Consider the following 17,883-nt stretch of genomic DNA (forward strand, 5'->3'; position numbering starts at 1 on the left):
TGCTGAAATCTTTCCCACTAACAGGAAGGACAAAAGAAACAACAGTGTGGGAGAAAACCCACACTGTTGTAGGTAGAGGGTAAATATTTTCCCACAGAAATCAAGGATATAAAAATAAACCCACTGAAATCATACTGTTGTATTGAGAAGGACATAGCAACCTTGCCTGGCACTTGCATGGTACTTAACCATTATCAGGTTATTTTCACATTATTCCATTTAATTTTTATGACAACCCATGACCTATGAGTTATAGACATTAGTATCCCTTTTTGGCAGATGAGAAAATAGAGGCTTAGATTGAATAAGTGTCTTGGCCGAAGTCACGCAGTTAGGAAGGGGTGAGGTGCAGCCTAGAATCCAAACCTCCTCATCTCAGGCTCTGCCATGTTGTCTGGATACTGGGGAGTTTGGATGCCACATGGTCAGGACTGAGCATGCTTGAGTCTATCCTTAGAAGCCTGGAGGCGTCATATTTGTCCCATGGGTACAACAGGACATATAAGTTTAAACAGTGATATCTGAATGCTTCAGCAAAATAGAAATTTTGTGGTAATTGGCAAATTAAGAGAAGAGACTATTCCAATTACTGGCCAAGTCTATAATGACACTATTAGGTCTGTGACTTTGCCTGAAGCCAATCCATTGGGTAGCTCTCTCTCAGGACTCATTGCCTATTGGCTATGAAATAGCACAGTATACTATCTTTAAAATAGTATCTTTAAAAGCCTACACCTTCTAATAGCTCTCTTGCCTGCTTTGCTCCTTTCCAAATGGCCAACTGAGAGAATTTCTTCCTTTCCAGGAGATCAGATACCGTGAGAGCTACTCCAGTACTGTGAAGCAGTCAAGGATAGGCAGGATTTTCTCTGCCTAGTCTATGCCATGAAGATCTAATTTAACTGAAAAGGGACTTTAAGCTGAAATTCTTGCTGTTTCTACCACAGTAAATCCTGAACATTAGCAAGAGTCCCCACATTTGCACATATCATCTAGGATATTGCTTCTCTCACAAAACGAAGTAAGTCATAACTAAAAAAAATTTAAGTGACCCCTTCAAAGGTTTCATGACTTCATAAACAAAGTACTAAAGTCTTTCAACATGTCAATTAAAATACATTTCTCCTGGGGCATTTTCTGTTGAGAATCATGTGTTTCCTGCGCAAATCTTCACATCAAAGGTCAATGACTTCTCAAGGTTATTCAAGGTTTTTTTGATTGTTTGTTTTTTAAGGATTTTATTTATTTATTCATGAGAGACACAGAGAGGCAGAGACATAGACTGAGGGAAAGCAGGCTCCCCACAGGGAGTCCAATGCGGGACTCAATCCCCAGACCCAGATCATACCCTGAACTGAAGGCAGATGCCCAACCGCTGAGCCACCCAGACGTCCCAAGTTTACTCAAGTTTTGTCTTTTTGTTTATAAGCAATTCTGGCATAGGCAACAGTATCCCTTGCACAATTATAAAAATCACTCTTACTTCTGAAAATAACCCAGAGTGGGCTATTGCTTCACAGATGAGTCTCCACCAAATCCAACACGCTATTATCTTCTGAAACGTCCACTCTCTGAGTAGAACCAGTCAGTCTTACGTGTCTCTATTTCCTTCATCTGTTCTAATGGGAGGTTCTCTTTTCTGGGCCACTTAACTGTAGGATAAGTGACAGGTGTCACCATGAGACTTCAGTAGAGAATTTAGAAGTTGTGTTCAGATGGCCAAGTTCAACTGCATCCCAGCTAGCTCCTGCTTCATGCCCATCTTTCAGGGAGTGGGCTTCAAATTCTTAGCTCAAAAAAATTACATGTGACCACATGTTTTGGACCTTCAGCATTCCCTGGGAATATGAAATTCATTAGCACTAGAGTTCTTCTGAACTTAAAGCGGGTTTTTCTTTTTGTTTTTGTTTTTTGTTTTGTTTTGTTTTGCTTTGCTTTTAAAGCTCTAGTGTTAACATATACTTGTATTAATGCTTTCAGGTTAATATTTTGGTCTTATATACATTTATCTGAATGCTCATCTGATCTCAGTACATTTATTTTTTTTTTAATTTTTTTTTAATTTTTATTTATTTATGATAGTCACACAGAGAGAGAGAGAGGCAGAGACACAGGCAGAGGGAGAAGCAGGCTCCATGCACTGGGAGCCCGACGTGGGATTCGATCCCGGGTCTCTAGGATCGCGCCCCGGGCCAAAGGCAGGCGCTAAACCGCTGCACCACCCAGGGTTCCCTGATCTCAGTACATTTAGATTAAACTATTTTCTTCCTATAGAAATATGCTTTCTCTGTGCATTGGCCAAGAGGTTAGAGACTGCTGCTTTTTACAGACAACTTGATGATTTAGTATCACTTGACAGAGTGTCTGGCAAACAGAGTAGACAAAAGATAAATGTCATTAATGACTGTCTTTCACAGTAGTTTAGAAATATTAAGATGATCTGATATGTATTCAGACCATATAACCCAAATCTTAAACCACAATTCTTAATTCTGAATTGCCAAGGAACGCCCCCCCAGTCAAACTACCAACAGGTCTTAAGGAAATCTTCAGTGTACTCCACTCCATGTCTGAGTCATGAGTGGATAGGATTATTAACCAAATGTCTTTAGACTTCTGATCTATAGAGCTGAATGAACATGGCTACCTAATAAGCACATATAATGATATGTGTAATAACATGCGTAATATAATAAGCACGATGATTAAGTTGAATGAGTGGATTAGCAAGGATTTTTGTAGTTGCTGCAAATAACGAAAACCAACAAACTAGCTTATGATGTAGGAGGAGGAGGGTAGGCACCTAATTTCTCTGGAGGACCCCAGGCTCCTGAAGATTCTCTCTTCCCATCTCTTGCCTCTCTGTGTCTTTACTGAGACACCTCCTCCCTTGCTTCTCCTGTGGACAAGCTCTTTCCACATACAGAGTACCTCCACTTTGGTGTCCCCAGAAATGGGAGAACACCTCTTTCTTTCACATAATGGTCCCAGGGAAGGACTCCAAATGGTTGTGGTTGGGTCACAGACCCATTCCTTGAATTCAACACTGTTGCCAACAGGAAAAGATACTGTGATTGACCAGGCCACAGGCCACTTTCCAGAAGTATCACAAGAAACTTTGGAATGCAGATAAAGACTGTTACCAGGGCCCATTACACTAAACTATCCAACAAAAGTAATCCTAGTAATAACGTGGGAAGATCAGATATCCTGTGATTTATATCTGTGAATGTATACACTGCATCAGGAACTATTCTAAGTAGAAACAGACATAGGCAAGGGTAGAAAAACTCTCCCTTTACGTGCATAATTTGTCTAAAAATCAGTGTAAAAAATATGTCACTCAACAATCAAATCCTATTGTCCATGAAACCCATCAGCACTAATTTCATCTTTTGACTTATAGAATTGAAGCTGAAGATTAACCAGGTGACCTCTTAAGTCTCTTCCAGTCTATGAGTCTACAAACCTTCTGTTAGAATCAAAATACCTCTGGAAGAATAGTATACCAAGCTATTACTTTATTAGACAGTGTTATGGGTTGAACTGTATCTTCTCCAAATTCATATGTTAAAGCCCTAACCTTTAGTACCTCAGAATATTATCCTACTTGGAGATAGAGTCTTTAAAGATTAAAATTAAATCAGGTCATTTGGGCGGGCTCTAATCCAATCTGACTGGTGTTTTTATAGAAAGAGAAGATTAGGACAAAGATACGCATGGAGGGAAGACCATGTGAGGACTCAGGGAGAATGCAGATGTCTACAAGCCCAGGAGAGAGGTCTCAGAAAAATCCAACCCTGCCATGGCCTTCATCTCGGACTTCCAGCCTTTGGAACTGTGAGAAAATAAATTTCTGTCGTTTAAGCCACCTAATCTGTAGTGTATACCAAGTATAGTATGTGTATAGTATATAGCAAATAATACACACAGTAAACAAAGAATTTCAAAGAGGACTGAGGCACAGTTGAGACAAATTTGATACATGAGATGGGAAGACCAAGAGATTCTTTCAAGGTTCAGTTTTAAAAGTAGAACTCCCCCTAAGATTCAGAGGCCAGTATCTAGTGACATAATTAACTGAAGTGTGCTGGTAAAGGTGTGATAAAAATAGGAAAGAAGGTAAGAGAAGGAAGGAGAGAGAAGTGCATGACAGATTTTGCCCTTTTTGAAATCTTGCCAGAGCTAAGCATAAAATGATTGTATCAGGACATGACACTATGTATGGCCTGGCAAAAGGCCACATACCCAATCTTGTGGGCCTGTGAGCAACCTGTCCCCTACATGACTTTAAGTTCCCTGGGCTCCTAATGTGTGTCTCTATGGAGAATTTTGGAGCTCTGAGCATCCTGCCCTGACCTTTGGCTTTGAGAGGCAAATGCCACCTCACCAGCATAAGCTCTTAGCCATCATCACTCTTACACTGTTTACTGTCAGAGCTTCCTGCTCAGCCAACCTTAAGTTTGTCAGGCTTAACGTTTTTCATATGATAGGCTTGGTCCAGTAGTCCAAAACAGGGTGACATCTGAAACTTCTGATTATAGTATTCTTACCCTACCAGTCCTCTACTTCCCTTGCTCCATACCTCCTGGCTCTCCTGCTAGAAACTCATCTTCCCCCCACCCCCTCCACCTGCCACCCCACCATCAAATCAGGAAAGCTTGTTCCTGGCCTCCTTCCTAGGCCTTCACCCACCCTGATGGATTTGCCTGGGTCCTGTACCTGCATTACCCTGGCTCATTTATCATTTGCTACTCTTGGCTTAGCTCTGACTTTTGCCCTCTAGCAAATCACCCAGGCACTGGGTGGTACTTAGAACCAGAACTCAAGCCCCACCACTCTGTGTTGCTGGGGTTCTATTTAAATTCCACCACAAAGAACACTGCACATTTGGAAAAAGACAGATAGATCCCTTCTTCAGAAATAGCCAACACAGCATACCCATTACCAAAAAACCTGACACCAAAAGGAAAATATTTTTGTTAAGTGGACTGATTGCTAAATGAACAGGGTTTGTGAAAATCACTTCTATTATATAGGACTTTTCAGTTCATAAGCCTCATAATATCAGATCATCATATTGGCAAGGCAGTGCTTGTAAGGCTGTTAGGATGAAATCTGGAAATTGCTTCATTATTGAATATTACAAATGATATTCGCCAACAGGGGATTTTTGCTTGTGTGCACATTCCAATAAAATTTCTGGCCACTATTGTTTATAGCCCAAATATATTAATATCCCCATATAACAAAATCCAAAGAAGACGAATGAAATATTTAAATAACCCAAGCACTGTGGACATACTGAATACTGCATTTTACCTTTATGTTCTCTCTCTCTCTCTTTTTTTTTTTATCACCCACAGACATTAAAAAAAAAAAAAAAGAAGAAAGAAACCTGATAACGTCAAAAGATGAGAAAGGCTAAATTCAGGGAAATAAAGGAACCATAAATCAGGAAAACTTTGGAGCTGCTAGAAAGACACTTTAATTTTGTAGACAAAAGACGGCATTAAGGAGGAATAATGCAATAATCAAAGGTGAACGAATCTCTATTGTCTGGCGTCTTTCTCTGTGGGAATCTCCCCACCCCTGACAGCTGTAAAGGGGGGAGGAGCGCAGACTGTGGCTGTGCCTTTATTCTCTCCACCCCCTCCCCCATTTGCTCCCCAGCCCCTCCTCCCCTCCGTCAATAAATGTCTGCAATCATATTCTTGAGCTCCTGTGTGATTTCAAGGTTCATCTCTTCCATGCAGCTCAAACACTAATTATCCCAGCTGTAATTAGTAAGATAATTAAATACTGGCTCACTCATCTACTTGGGTCGGGTCATGATTCTCCCAGAAGACCTTGAGCAGTTCCTCAAAGCTGATGTGTTCTGGCTGGTACACCACTCGGACTACTTCTGCGTGGCCAGTGTTTCCTTGAAAGAAACAGAACGTACAACCAAAATTTACTGACAACACCAATGTACTACAAGTTATCTGCTTCCAAAGAACCACCAGACCAGACCGGGGCTAAAATTCTTCCCTCCGAAGGAAGGGTGGGAGCATAACTGTACGTTAGCTAATGATTTCATAGACGTCTGTCACTGGTTCTGTCTCCATAAGAGCATACAGTTGTCCTCTGGCACAAGGATGTGAGGATGATGACTTCTCATCATTGTGCTCTAATTTTTTCTTTCATTTCATGAGAAAACAAACTCGAGTTTTCATTTCTTTTTTTATCTCACCCCTGTGAAACCGTATGGATCCAGCCTGACATACTGCTCAAGGTTTGAAGCTCGGTGAGGGGAATGAGCCAATTTATTTTTATCATCACTCCACGCTATATGCAGTAAGCGCGGCTGCACTACAGGGTGACATGGTGCCAGATCAAGAAACCTGTAACAAACAGGCTTATATCTCATTCACATCAGATAAATTCATTAATGGGGGGACATATTTGCTGTGCTGTTAACATAGAGGCAAGGGTCAGGTTCACATACCCAGCGGGGTGGCAAGTGTTTTCTCAGCCTAATTTGTCTCAGTGGTAAACACAACTACCACAGCGAAGGTCTCTCTGTTAGCATGCCCACTCTCAGAGGTGGTCTCCAGTGTTCTGTAGATCAGGAAAGTGGGTATTTGAAGTAGCACTTCTACCTATGGAATTCATGCCCTCCTTATTTTACAGTGTTAGAATATAGTAAATAATAGGACCTTCCATACATATCATCTATTTAAATTTGTTTTACATCTCTTTCCAGTCACCTTATATGCAGTAAAGAATTTAGCCTTGCCCAGGGAGATACCTGGCCTTTCTTTGCTTTGGCCTCTGAAGGTAATCTATGTCATATCTGACAGGAATGTCCTTTGTTAAGGTGGGGCTGGCCACAGCAACAGTCTTGGGGTGGAAGTTGGCCACTTGGAATCTTACAGTAGGGCTGGCCACACCCAACAGTGTTATGGTCACGGCCAGCTGTGCCAGACAGACAACCATGTGCTGAGACTGGGGACTTTGGGTAACAAAGAATCAGCTGACCCAAAGACAGTTCAACCAGTGGGCAATCAATAATACCTATGGAATGAAGCCCTAATAATAACACATGGAGGACAACACAGAAATTTGGCACTGGAACCCTTCTAGACTCTGCCCTATGCAGATTCTTCATTTGGCTGATTTTGATCTGTATCCTCTCCCCGTAATAAACTATAACTCTGAGGATAACTGTTCTGAGTGAGTTCGTGAGTCCTAACAAATCATCAGACCTCACAGTGGTTTGGGAATCCACTGAACCTTACCTTAGTTTGCAAAAGTGTTTGCCCAGAGGTTGGTAATCTCACCTTAATTCTCACAATGATTTTACCAATGGGAAAACGGAAATACATAGAAGTTACATTTGCCCAACGTCACATAGAGCTAAACCATAACTTAAACACTTTCTGTTTTTTTGTCTAGGATTCCATCCAATAAACAAACCAAAGAAAGCAAAGTGAACACGAATCCACAAAATGAATAAAACATATATTTATTATCTTTCATATTTTTTAATATTTAATTTCTGATTGTAGAAAGAATAATTTACAAAGAACATGAAGCTTAGAAAATTACAGAAGTATAAAAAAGGAAATAAAAATCACATATTACTGGGTGATGGGCATTAAGGAGGGCACATGATGAGATGAGCAGTGAGTGTTATACTATATGCTGGTAAACTGAATTTAAATAAAGTTTTAAATCACATATTATATTTTGGCCACATAAAATAAGTGCTATCAATCTTTTTTACACATCTCTTTCTGTATATGTACCAGAGATACACAAGTGCACGTGGGCTCATACACACCCACATACCACCACACCAGGCACAATTTGCTTTATTTATTTTTTTATTTTTTTTAAGATTTTTTATTTTATTTATTCATAGAGACACAGAAAGAGAGAGGCAGAGACACAGGCAGAGGGAGAAGCAGGCTCCATGCAGGGAGCCCGACGTGGGACTTGATCCCAGGTCCCCAGGATCACGTCCCTGCCGCAGGTGGCACTAAACCACTGCGCCACCGGGGCTGCCCCAATTTGCTTTATTGTGATCGTGGCATCATGCTTCTTTTCCACTTACCAGAATATTATGAATATTTTCCCATATCACTGAAATTTTTAGGAAATGCTACTTATAATGACCATATAACATTCCAGAGACGTTTGTGCTATTATTCAATCATCCCCTGTCATTGGAGGTTTAGACTGGATCCTATTTTTATCAATCAGTGTAAATATCTTTCCACATTTCCAAGACTGCCTCAAGCCACAGTTAACCTAAGTGGGATTTCTAAACCAATGCTTACAAACATTTTTAAGTTTCTTGATATCTAGTGCTTAGCTGCTATTCAGTAAAGTTGACCCAATTTTCTCTCCCTATTGACAGCATATTTCAGGGCCAGTCTCAGTCACTATTACAATGTTTTTAACTCTTAACAATTTATAGCTGGATAATAGTGTCCATTTTATTTTCAATGAATTTAATTATGGTAAGGTAAAAAAAAAAGTCATGTTTACTAATTTTAAATTATTTGCTCTAAGTTTTGTAATATCCTTTTTATATTGGGTTATTAATATTTTTAATTAATTGGTCATTCTACATAATTTTAATTGAAATACTACAGTCATGTAAATAAGCAAATAAACAGATTTTATATTCACAGATATGAAAAGAATCAGGAGAATTATGGGAAGAGATTATTAAATTTAATAGTAATGTTATTATAAAACACTGTTGATCCTACTTTAAAATCTTATTTTGTATTTTGAAATCTTTAAATGAATGATTTAACTACATAAGAATTAAACTCTAAATATTAACAATAGCAACAATACATAACAAGCATGACAAATATTTTGTAAGAAAAGCATAGAAACCATACTAGAAATATAAGCAAAAGACGTAAACAGGCAGGACACATAGTAAGTAAATCAAGATTGAAAAGTGCTCAACCTTTTCATATTGAAACATAAACATAACATCTCTCATTACATTTTGTAAAACTGCTTAAAAACGTACCTAGTGCTGGTGAGGAGACTATGAAACTGGCACCCTTACTTGGCTGGTGACAACATATACAACCATGCCCTTTCCAACCCCACAGGCATATGTATCAAGAGCCACAAAGATTAAAATTAACTCCTTTCCCTAAGTGACCTAGAAAATCTATCTCAAAGATACAACCCTAAATAATTGAAAAGATACATATATGAAAAAAAAAAGAATTCACTCTATCATTACTACAATAGTGGAGTACTGTAAGAAATCCAAAAGTCAAATAAAAAAAGAAACCAAGTATGGGATAGCCACATAATAAATATCATGTAACCATTAAAACAATGTCCTAACCCTAGTAAAAACTATTACCATTCACTGAAATCTGACAAAATGGGCAGGCACTTTACTTGATGTTCTTTAATGCTCACAACAATTTTTTCCCAATTATTTTCTATTGTGGAACATAACACATAGTAAAATTTGCCATCTTAAACATCTTTTAAGCATACAGTTCAGTGGCATTAAGTACATTTGCGCTGTTATGCTCCTATCACAATCATCCATCTCCAGAACATTTTCATCTTACAAAATTAAAACTGCATCCATCAAATACCAAGTTCTCATTTCTCTCCTACCCCCAACCCCAGGCAACCACCATTCTACTTCCGTCTCTATGAATTGGAGTGCTCCGGGTACTTCATGAAAGTGAAGTCACACAGTGTTTTTCATTCAGCATAATATCCTCAGTGTTCACCCATGTTATACCATGTGTCAGAATTTCATTCTTTTTTAAGGCTGAGTAATATTCCAGTGTGTGTGAGTAGACCACATTTGGTTTATCCATTCATCGGTCAGTAGACATTTGGGTTGCTTCCACCTTTTGGCTACTGTGAATAATGTTTCTATGAACATGGGCATACAAATATTTCTCACAATCATTTTACAAGAGAAATGTGGTCTCCATTTTAAAGATGAGGCAACTAAGTCCTCTCCACATGTTTTCTCACTCAACATCCCACAACCTGTAAGTAACAGGATCTAGTGAAGAGTCAACCAATGAAGATCTCGTTTTATGACCACAAGCCAGGCTCCTAACTGTAGACCCCTGAAGTCACCAAGTGACAGCAAATGTTACATAGGCAGTGGCCCATATTAGAAATCACGGCTGTAGGGTAATTGACATCCAGGCTGTCAAGACTATTTTCCAGGGTTAGGCTCTTTTTTTGTGGTAGCAATATGGGGTCAGGAAAGATTTCTGCAAACACTTTTAGACATAATCTGAGCACTGACATTATTTGTGGAGAGGTTTAAAGAAGCTTGGTTGTTTAAAAGAAACTACTACCATTAAAATTCAACATCCATCTGCATTGACAAACAGTGGGGAGAAGCCCTCGCCAAACTCACCTTTAAGTTTCTTTATTTTATTTCTCCAAAGTACAAGAGCCTGTGTAAAAATACACAGTGCAAATGATCAAAAGGATTAAGGGGCTAGAAACCACTTACAGAAATGCCCAGGCCTCCAGGAACTCACCAATGTGCTAGGCTAATTTGATTCCCGAGACCAATCTGCAAATACTTTCTGGTGCTTCCAGAGATAAAAGGCTATATCTTAAAAATACTTTGAGCTGTTTCTTCATATAACATCGTGCAAATAGCATGATAGATGTGATGTGCAAACGTGCTTGTTAACAATGCGCAGCAGCGTTAGAGGTGTTTTAACACTCTCTTAACACTGTTGTTCAAAAATATCTTGAAAGGAAACGAAAAGGACAAATGTCTCCTCTGAGCACTTCCAGTGTTGCCTTACCTCATGACCCCAAAGAAAGGTGAATGAATGCAGAGGGGCACGTTATGGGCAATTCATTGTGTACATGTGTCAGTACATGTAGGACTGACACAGGTGCTAAGGTGAGGTCCCAGCCAACACCTTCCAGCCCCAGTAGGAACCGTAGTTGGGCCTTTGTCCACACCAGGCAAGGACCCAGATTCTCACTCTTGATGAATTGTGATGAATCATGTGTGATTCCCCACTGCAGAATCAGAACTAAAAATGACAGGGGTTTAATGAGAAAGTTCTTAATTCAGGTAAAAAGCCACCTCTGGAAGCAGGTAGGAAGCTCACCTCCCTAGACAAGCTGTTACCTACTGTGCTATTATAGCTGTCGACAATGTCTTTTGGACAAGAACCTTTGTTGGTCAGAGTCTGTGGTACTCAGGAGACAGTGCAGAGCCTCCTGACTGAGAAGAGTGGAAGACTCCCACTGCCCCCTGGGCTGCAGTTTTCAGGATATGTGAGGCCACCTCTGCCAGGTCAAATAGCCACAGGCCAAGAGGTGGCAGTCATGAGTGGTCAGAATCACACCACTAGCGAGATAAGCAAGTGAGCTGGGGTCAAGAGTTATACTCCAAATCCTCTGTAGGAATGGTGGCCCATCCCCAACAGGGTGGGCAAATCTGATGCAGAGGAGATCTCCATAAGGAGAATGAGCAGGACCATCTGTGCCATGGCCAGGTTGAGTCTGTGAGGGGCTCCTGGGTGTGGCATAGAGCCTGCCCAAGAGGGGCTCCGAAGACAAGCCAGGCAGCCCAGACCTGCATGGGTTGTGTGGATTTCCAGGTCCCAGTATGTGAGGGAAAGCCTGGGAGTGAGAGCAGAGCCCCTGCCCTCTGGAAGGGAGCTTAACAGAGACACAGAGAAGAAAAGCAAAGAGAGATGGACTGAAGGTGGAGAAAGGAAGCTGCTGGCAAGATCTGGGCACATGGATCCCACTTCCAGTGTCAGGGCTCCTGGGGCTCTTTGCTGCTACTGTGGGGAGGGCTAGGGAAGGGGTCACCCATCTGGTCCCCGGCAGATACCCTAGCTACATGGGTACCCCGCTGCTGTGAGCAGGGCTTCTGCTATATCTGCACGGCAATGAGAGGCCTCCAGGCCTGCTCATTCCCCTCCCCATGTCATGATCCAGCCACGGGCCACACACCATAGTCAACAGGTGCCTGTCTGTCTACACCCAGAGTGCCAGGCACCACTCAGGCCGAGAAACATGCAGCCACATGCTTGGGCCAAGCTGGCCTCCTGGGCTTGCCTCATGGCCACTTATCAGCTGTGTGACCTTGGCCAAGCTCTTCCTTCTCTGGGCTTTAGCTTCCTTAGCTGTGAAATGGGGATATTCATAACACTCACCTCAGGGACTATTGGGAGGATTAGTTCAAGAATCCAGAGGAAGCAATTAGGGTAGTCTGACCCATGACACACATGGAAGCCCATCCAATACTAGCTTTATTCATAATAGTATGGTTAATATTGTTATTATTACTACTATTGCTATTATTTCATAATGGGGGGGGTGTCTGGGAACCTGTATTTTTACACGATTCCCCAGGTAATTCTTAATAGTAACTGAACTGTGAAAACCATTCATCTTGAGCCTGGTGCACTACTTAAGCAGCTAGCCCTCAACCTCCACTTTCCTGAATCCAAATACTTGCTGTCTCAGTTATCACGAAGTACTTGGATGTCCCACAGGCCTTAAGAAAGTTAGGCAGACAGGAAGGGAAGGGGTGGGCAGGGCAGGGCAGGGGAGGGGAAGGGAGGGGAGGAGAGGGGAGAGAGCGGGGAGGGCACAGAGGAAAGGGGGAAGGATATTCACCCCTGTTAAAAAATAAACTGAAGCATATTGAACATCCTAAGTGTTTCCATAAGCAAACATCTATGCAAATAGGGCAGTGACAAACCCCGAAAGTGGTTAGGAGCACTCTACAGACAGGAGAGTGGGAAGTGGGAAGAAACTTATATAGAGAACATGTGGGAACAAATACAGGAAACTCTTTGACTGGCTAAAGCTTAAAGCTTAGTCAGTCGCTTGTGATTGGCTGTCCTTAGCATTTTGATTTTGTAACCATAAGGCACTTGCACGCCTAGACTCCTGTTTGCTTATGTAGGTCCTACAGCATTAGAGCCACCTCAGTCTATGGGATGCCTGGGTGGCTGAGCAGCTGAGCATCTGCCTTTGGCTCAGGGTGTGATCTTGGAGTCCCAGGATCAGGTCCCACATCGGGCTTCCTGCATGGAGCCTGCTTCTCCCTTTGCCTGTGTCTCTGCCTCTCTCTCTCTCTCTCTCTCTCTCTCTCTCTCTCTCTCTCTTTCTGTCTCTCATGAATAAATAAACAAAATATTAAAAAAAAAAGAGGCGCCTCAGTCCAATGGCCTCCTTTTCACTAATTTAACGCCCTTTACTATGGAATAAATGAGGATGGGTGGGGGAACAGGGAAATATGAATAGGAAAATACATTTAATAAATGTAGCACTTACTAAACACCAAGCATTATTTTAAACTCTTGATATGTATTGATGAAGTTAACACTCACAAAAACCCTGAGGTAAGTAACAATCTTCCCATTTTTTGGAGGAAGATATTGAGATGGAAATAGGTAAAAGAAACCAAAGTCCTATACATATTAAGTGGCAGAGACTAGACTTGAACCGAGCAGGACATGGTTCACAGAGAGACAACTAGAGGGCAGCGTTAAGTAAGGTGGGTTTGTGTGTAGTCAGGGGTGCTTCATGGAAGAGGACAGGGAGGGCATCCAGGGCACGGTCATGGCCATAAGCAAAAGCACAAATTCAGGAAGGACAGGCACAGAGAGCTCTTCTTTTCTGCCACAGTGCCACAGACCTGCTATCATGTCCTGTCACTGGAAAAGCCCCTTAGCTGGTCCATCCTCCAAGCTCCCCTGCTCAACCCAACATAACCACAAACCCTCTGCATTTAAACATAGCACTGTATTATTTGCCAAGTTCCACAAATTCATTTTAGTATTATAGCCACCTTCCCTGTGCGATTAGCAAGATTATATTATTATGTCCATTTTACTGATAAGAAAGTCAGGCTTAAAGAGACTGAATAACTTGCTGGAAGTCTCAGAGCTTGTAAGCAACTGAGATGACAGAGAATTTGGCCACTGTCCAAGCACTCCGCTTCCAGCTGCTTCTTCCATAACTGTCCTCTGCCCTGGGGTCCCACTCTCATTTCCCCACGCTTTCTCCCTGATCTAGACAGTCTGTATCCCCAATTCCACCTCTAGCTGCTCTAGTCTGCCAGCCTGACGTGCCCTCCCTCCACCTGCAATCAAAGCCCTCCCCTACTTTCAAGGTCCCCTTAGGTGCTGCTTCTTCCAGGAAGCCTTCCCTGAGTACAGGACCTGGAAAAGAGGTATGATGTAGCAGGGAAAGCACAGTCAGTGGAATCCTATGGGATCTACTTTGCTCAGATTTGGGTTTCCTGACTGAGTCAGGTTCCCTGGGGATCCTCCCCAGGTTCCTGTGATGAAAGAAATGATATATGTAGCAATTACCATGGGGGCACTCAGAAAATGGTGTTTCTCTTCCAAACACCACTGTTCTCCACCCCCCTTAATTCTTCTTCACTTGGGATCAGTCTCACACCTTGTAACACTTGAGGAGTCCCGACTGGTTTTGAGCACTTGCTTAGTTTTTCTGTATAAATGGTGAATTCCTTGAGAAGAGGAGTCATGGAAATGGCTCTCCTCTGTCATCCCAGGACTGGGTACGTGATCTGATATTACTAAATACATCAGAGTGGAGGATTCTTTGTGCTAGATTTTTCTACCTCTTATTCAGCCTTCATCTGGATGAGTGTCCACACTGGCCCCAGCACTGCTCACCTGACAAGGACCAGTACCCTAAATGGGATAAAGTATAAATGCTCTGCTCTGCCTCTCTGCCCCTAACTGAACTCAATGTAACACTTGCCACATGTCTTAAAATGGATGCAGCTACTACCTGAAGAAAGGTATTAGATACAACATTACTACCTTGATATCTGGGTCAACACACTGTTTTATATGCTCACTAAATTCCTAAATACTTGCTGAATGCCTACTAAGTTCCAGGTACTGCACTAAGTGCTGGGGATTCAATGGTGACAAATGTTAATAAGGTGATAACAAAAATTCTGCAGCCTGGGTACTGCCTGCAGTCTGGGACCAGGTAAGGAATGGCTCTTTAAACGCAAAAGGCCTGACCTATTTTATTTATCCTACAGGGAAGATGACAGGGAGAAGTAAGCTATAGTTATTTTTTCCTTAAATAATAACCATTGCTCAACTCCCCTTATCTTTCCCAGCCAACAAGACCCATCCAAGCCGTTAAAACAAATCAAAGAGCAGACAGAAAGATCCAGGTGTTTGAAGGGAATGGAGGAGCACTGGATGACTAATACCTCTCTTCTCCCATACAAGATTCAAAATACTACTTTTCTCTTGCTAATTAACTACAAAGAGGTAAGATGTCAGCTCAGTTTCATCTCCAGCTCCTGCAGATAGAAAATGTGATTTCCAACAATGTACTCATTATAAAAAAAAAAAATCCTAATACATCAAAATTGGGTGCCCTGTGGAGTTCATTATAGGATTTGAGGAGTGTCTATACTGTCATTTTATCTTTGCTTTTTTTCTTTTGTCTCATCAGTCACTTAAAGTGTCCAAAGAGAAATGTAAGCTTTAAAAAGCATCCTATTGATTGAAAAGTAGAAAAAGTACTGTTGGAGCAATTGCATTTTTTTTTTTTTGGCCTGCCGTGGGGAGACATAGTGGGGAATTTATAATCCTCTGTATTTAATACAGACACATTCTTTAGAGATTATTCTCTCAGAGAAATGCTATGAACATAGTTGAGCACTTGATAAGAAAATTCCTCAAGAAAACAAGAAACTACAACCATTAAACTCTTTATGCCACTGGACGTTTCTCACTGCTACAAAGCCAACTAGTAGGTAACCAGTCTAGGAGTGAGCAGCTGACTAGTTTCTGTATCCTACTTGCTGATTATAGAGGCTGACTTTCACACCCTTCAAGGTGTTTCTTCCAGAACATGAAGTATATGAAAGGCTCTTGTAGTTAGGTGGATTGGTGCCCATTTCCTAGGCCAGCACCTACTCCCAACCTACTATGAAGGGGACAAGCATTATGAGATATTAGAAAAACTAACCTGCCAAGAAGGGATCATGGTCCTCTTGCATCCAAAAGAACAAACACACTTTTATTAAATGGCCTGATTAAAACTTCAAAGGGGATTGTACACTGAGAAACTGACTTCTCGATGCTTCTAAATGACACCAAGTCCAAAACAAGGTTTGCTTGTACCCTGATATCAGTGGACTGGACAAGAAGGGTGATGCCTTCCAATTGCACTTTCTGAAATGTATTCTCAAATTTCCCACTCTACCCCACACTGGAATTCGGACATAGGAGATCTGGAGTCAGGCCTAGGCATCTGTATCTTCACAAAGCTTGATTGGTGCTTCTGATGCAAAGTTGGAAGCAGGAACCATGAAATTAGGCATTTGATATATACAGCTATAGCAAGGGAGAGGAAACCAGACAGAAGATTTTTTAAACAAAGTATCAGGATTATAAGGGACCTGAAAGGTCAACTAGCCAAATGCCACATTGTGTTTCACCCCACTGCAACATTCAGGTGACCATTTCAAGTAATAGGAGGCAAACTACTTCACAAAATATCCATGCCATTGTTGGACTGTCTCAATTGCTGGAAAGTTCTGCCTTTATGGAGTCAAACTACTCCCTTCTATTTAGTGTTCCAGATTGTGCCTCTTGAGGGCTAGTCACTCCTACACAGTGACTCTTAAAAAGGCTGGAAGTGTAGGACATCATGGTGCCATTAAGTGAGCACTGACTTTGAAGTAAAAAAAAAACAATCTTGAGCACATAGTCTGCCAGACAAGCAGCTTAACTTCCCGTCGTTACAAATTCCTCATCTGTAAAATGGGAATACTAAGACTTGTTCCCATGGATCCTAGGGTATGGTTGAGAGCATTCACTAACAGAAATAAAGGGAAAGCACTCTGGGAATTTACCAGTAGTAATCTAATCCATGATATCAGGATTAGTCCTTCTATACCCATATACTACTAATGATAAACATGTCACCAGGAAAGTTCAATATGAAAAGCCAGAAACTTTCAAACCACTAGAATCTAGGTTAATACAAACAGAGCAGTAACAGACTGGTTGCTTTGGGTAAGCTGCCAAGGGCAGGTTTTCCTAAAAGTGTATGTGTTCTGAATCCAAGTGAAAAGACTGCTAGTGAACCTTCACAATCATGAACTGAAAGGTCTTTAAAAACAAGTCAGATTTTTTTTCACATTCTTCAAAAACTATTCTTGACTCATAATAACATGGGTGAGAAAAGGCAACTCAATTGAAGCTTGTCATTTCTCATACTGTGGCTGCTTATACAGAATTTCCAGAAGAGCTACTTTAAGACATACAAAGATAATAATTGCCTATTCATTTTGAACATACAGCACACTACAGTTGCTTTTTAAGTTCATGTGGTAGTAGCATATTCTCCCAACTTGAATGGTACATTATTTATAAATACCCCGCCCAGGAATGATTTGGCATGATCATATAAGAAGACTTATTTAGATGTCTACATTCATTAACAATAAATGTAACTCTATGTTTAGTTTAAATATTTTTTAGAAGAATGGAACTCTGAACCAAGCCTTTAAATTTTGTGCATAACAGCCCCAAACTGAAATAGTACTGGTGGTCTGGGAAAACCCTTGGCTTTATCTCCTTATTTAAAACGTACCAAAAGTACCAGTTACTTTGTACAAAAAAATCAATCCCACAGCCTTATCTTGAAAGCATATCAATAATATGAGCGACCAAGGCTTAATCTCAATGTTATAACTATGTAAATATCAAATAGAAACTCTTTAAAATATTGGCACAATACCAAACCAGCTGATTCTACACATTCAGTCAAATATAGTCTAATTCAGGCATTCTTTTTTTAAAAAAAGATTTTATTTGAGAG

The 17,883-nt window shown here is 41.0% G+C and overlaps 1 protein-coding gene across 10 annotated transcripts in view; it reads right to left on the reverse strand.

Annotated features, from left to right (window-relative positions):
- The window catches only part of MSRA (methionine sulfoxide reductase A), a 433,824-nt gene that overhangs the window by 151,275 nt on the left and 264,666 nt on the right, over positions 1 to 17,883 (reverse strand). For 9 of the 10 annotated variants that reach the window (XM_025462943.3, XM_025462940.3, XM_025462939.3 and 6 more), the window contains one exon: positions 5,819 to 5,923. The exons of the other annotated variant lie outside the window; for it this stretch is intronic. In XM_025462943.3, the coding sequence (XP_025318728.1) occupies positions 5,819 to 5,923 (105 nt within the window). The remainder of the gene's footprint in view (positions 1 to 5,818; positions 5,924 to 17,883) is intronic. 10 annotated transcript variants of the gene reach the window in all.

Source organism: Canis lupus, chromosome 25 (genome assembly GCF_003254725.2).
Source record: "Canis lupus dingo isolate Sandy chromosome 25, ASM325472v2, whole genome shotgun sequence".
In the NCBI taxonomy this organism is placed as follows: domain Eukaryota; kingdom Metazoa; phylum Chordata; class Mammalia; order Carnivora; family Canidae; genus Canis; species Canis lupus.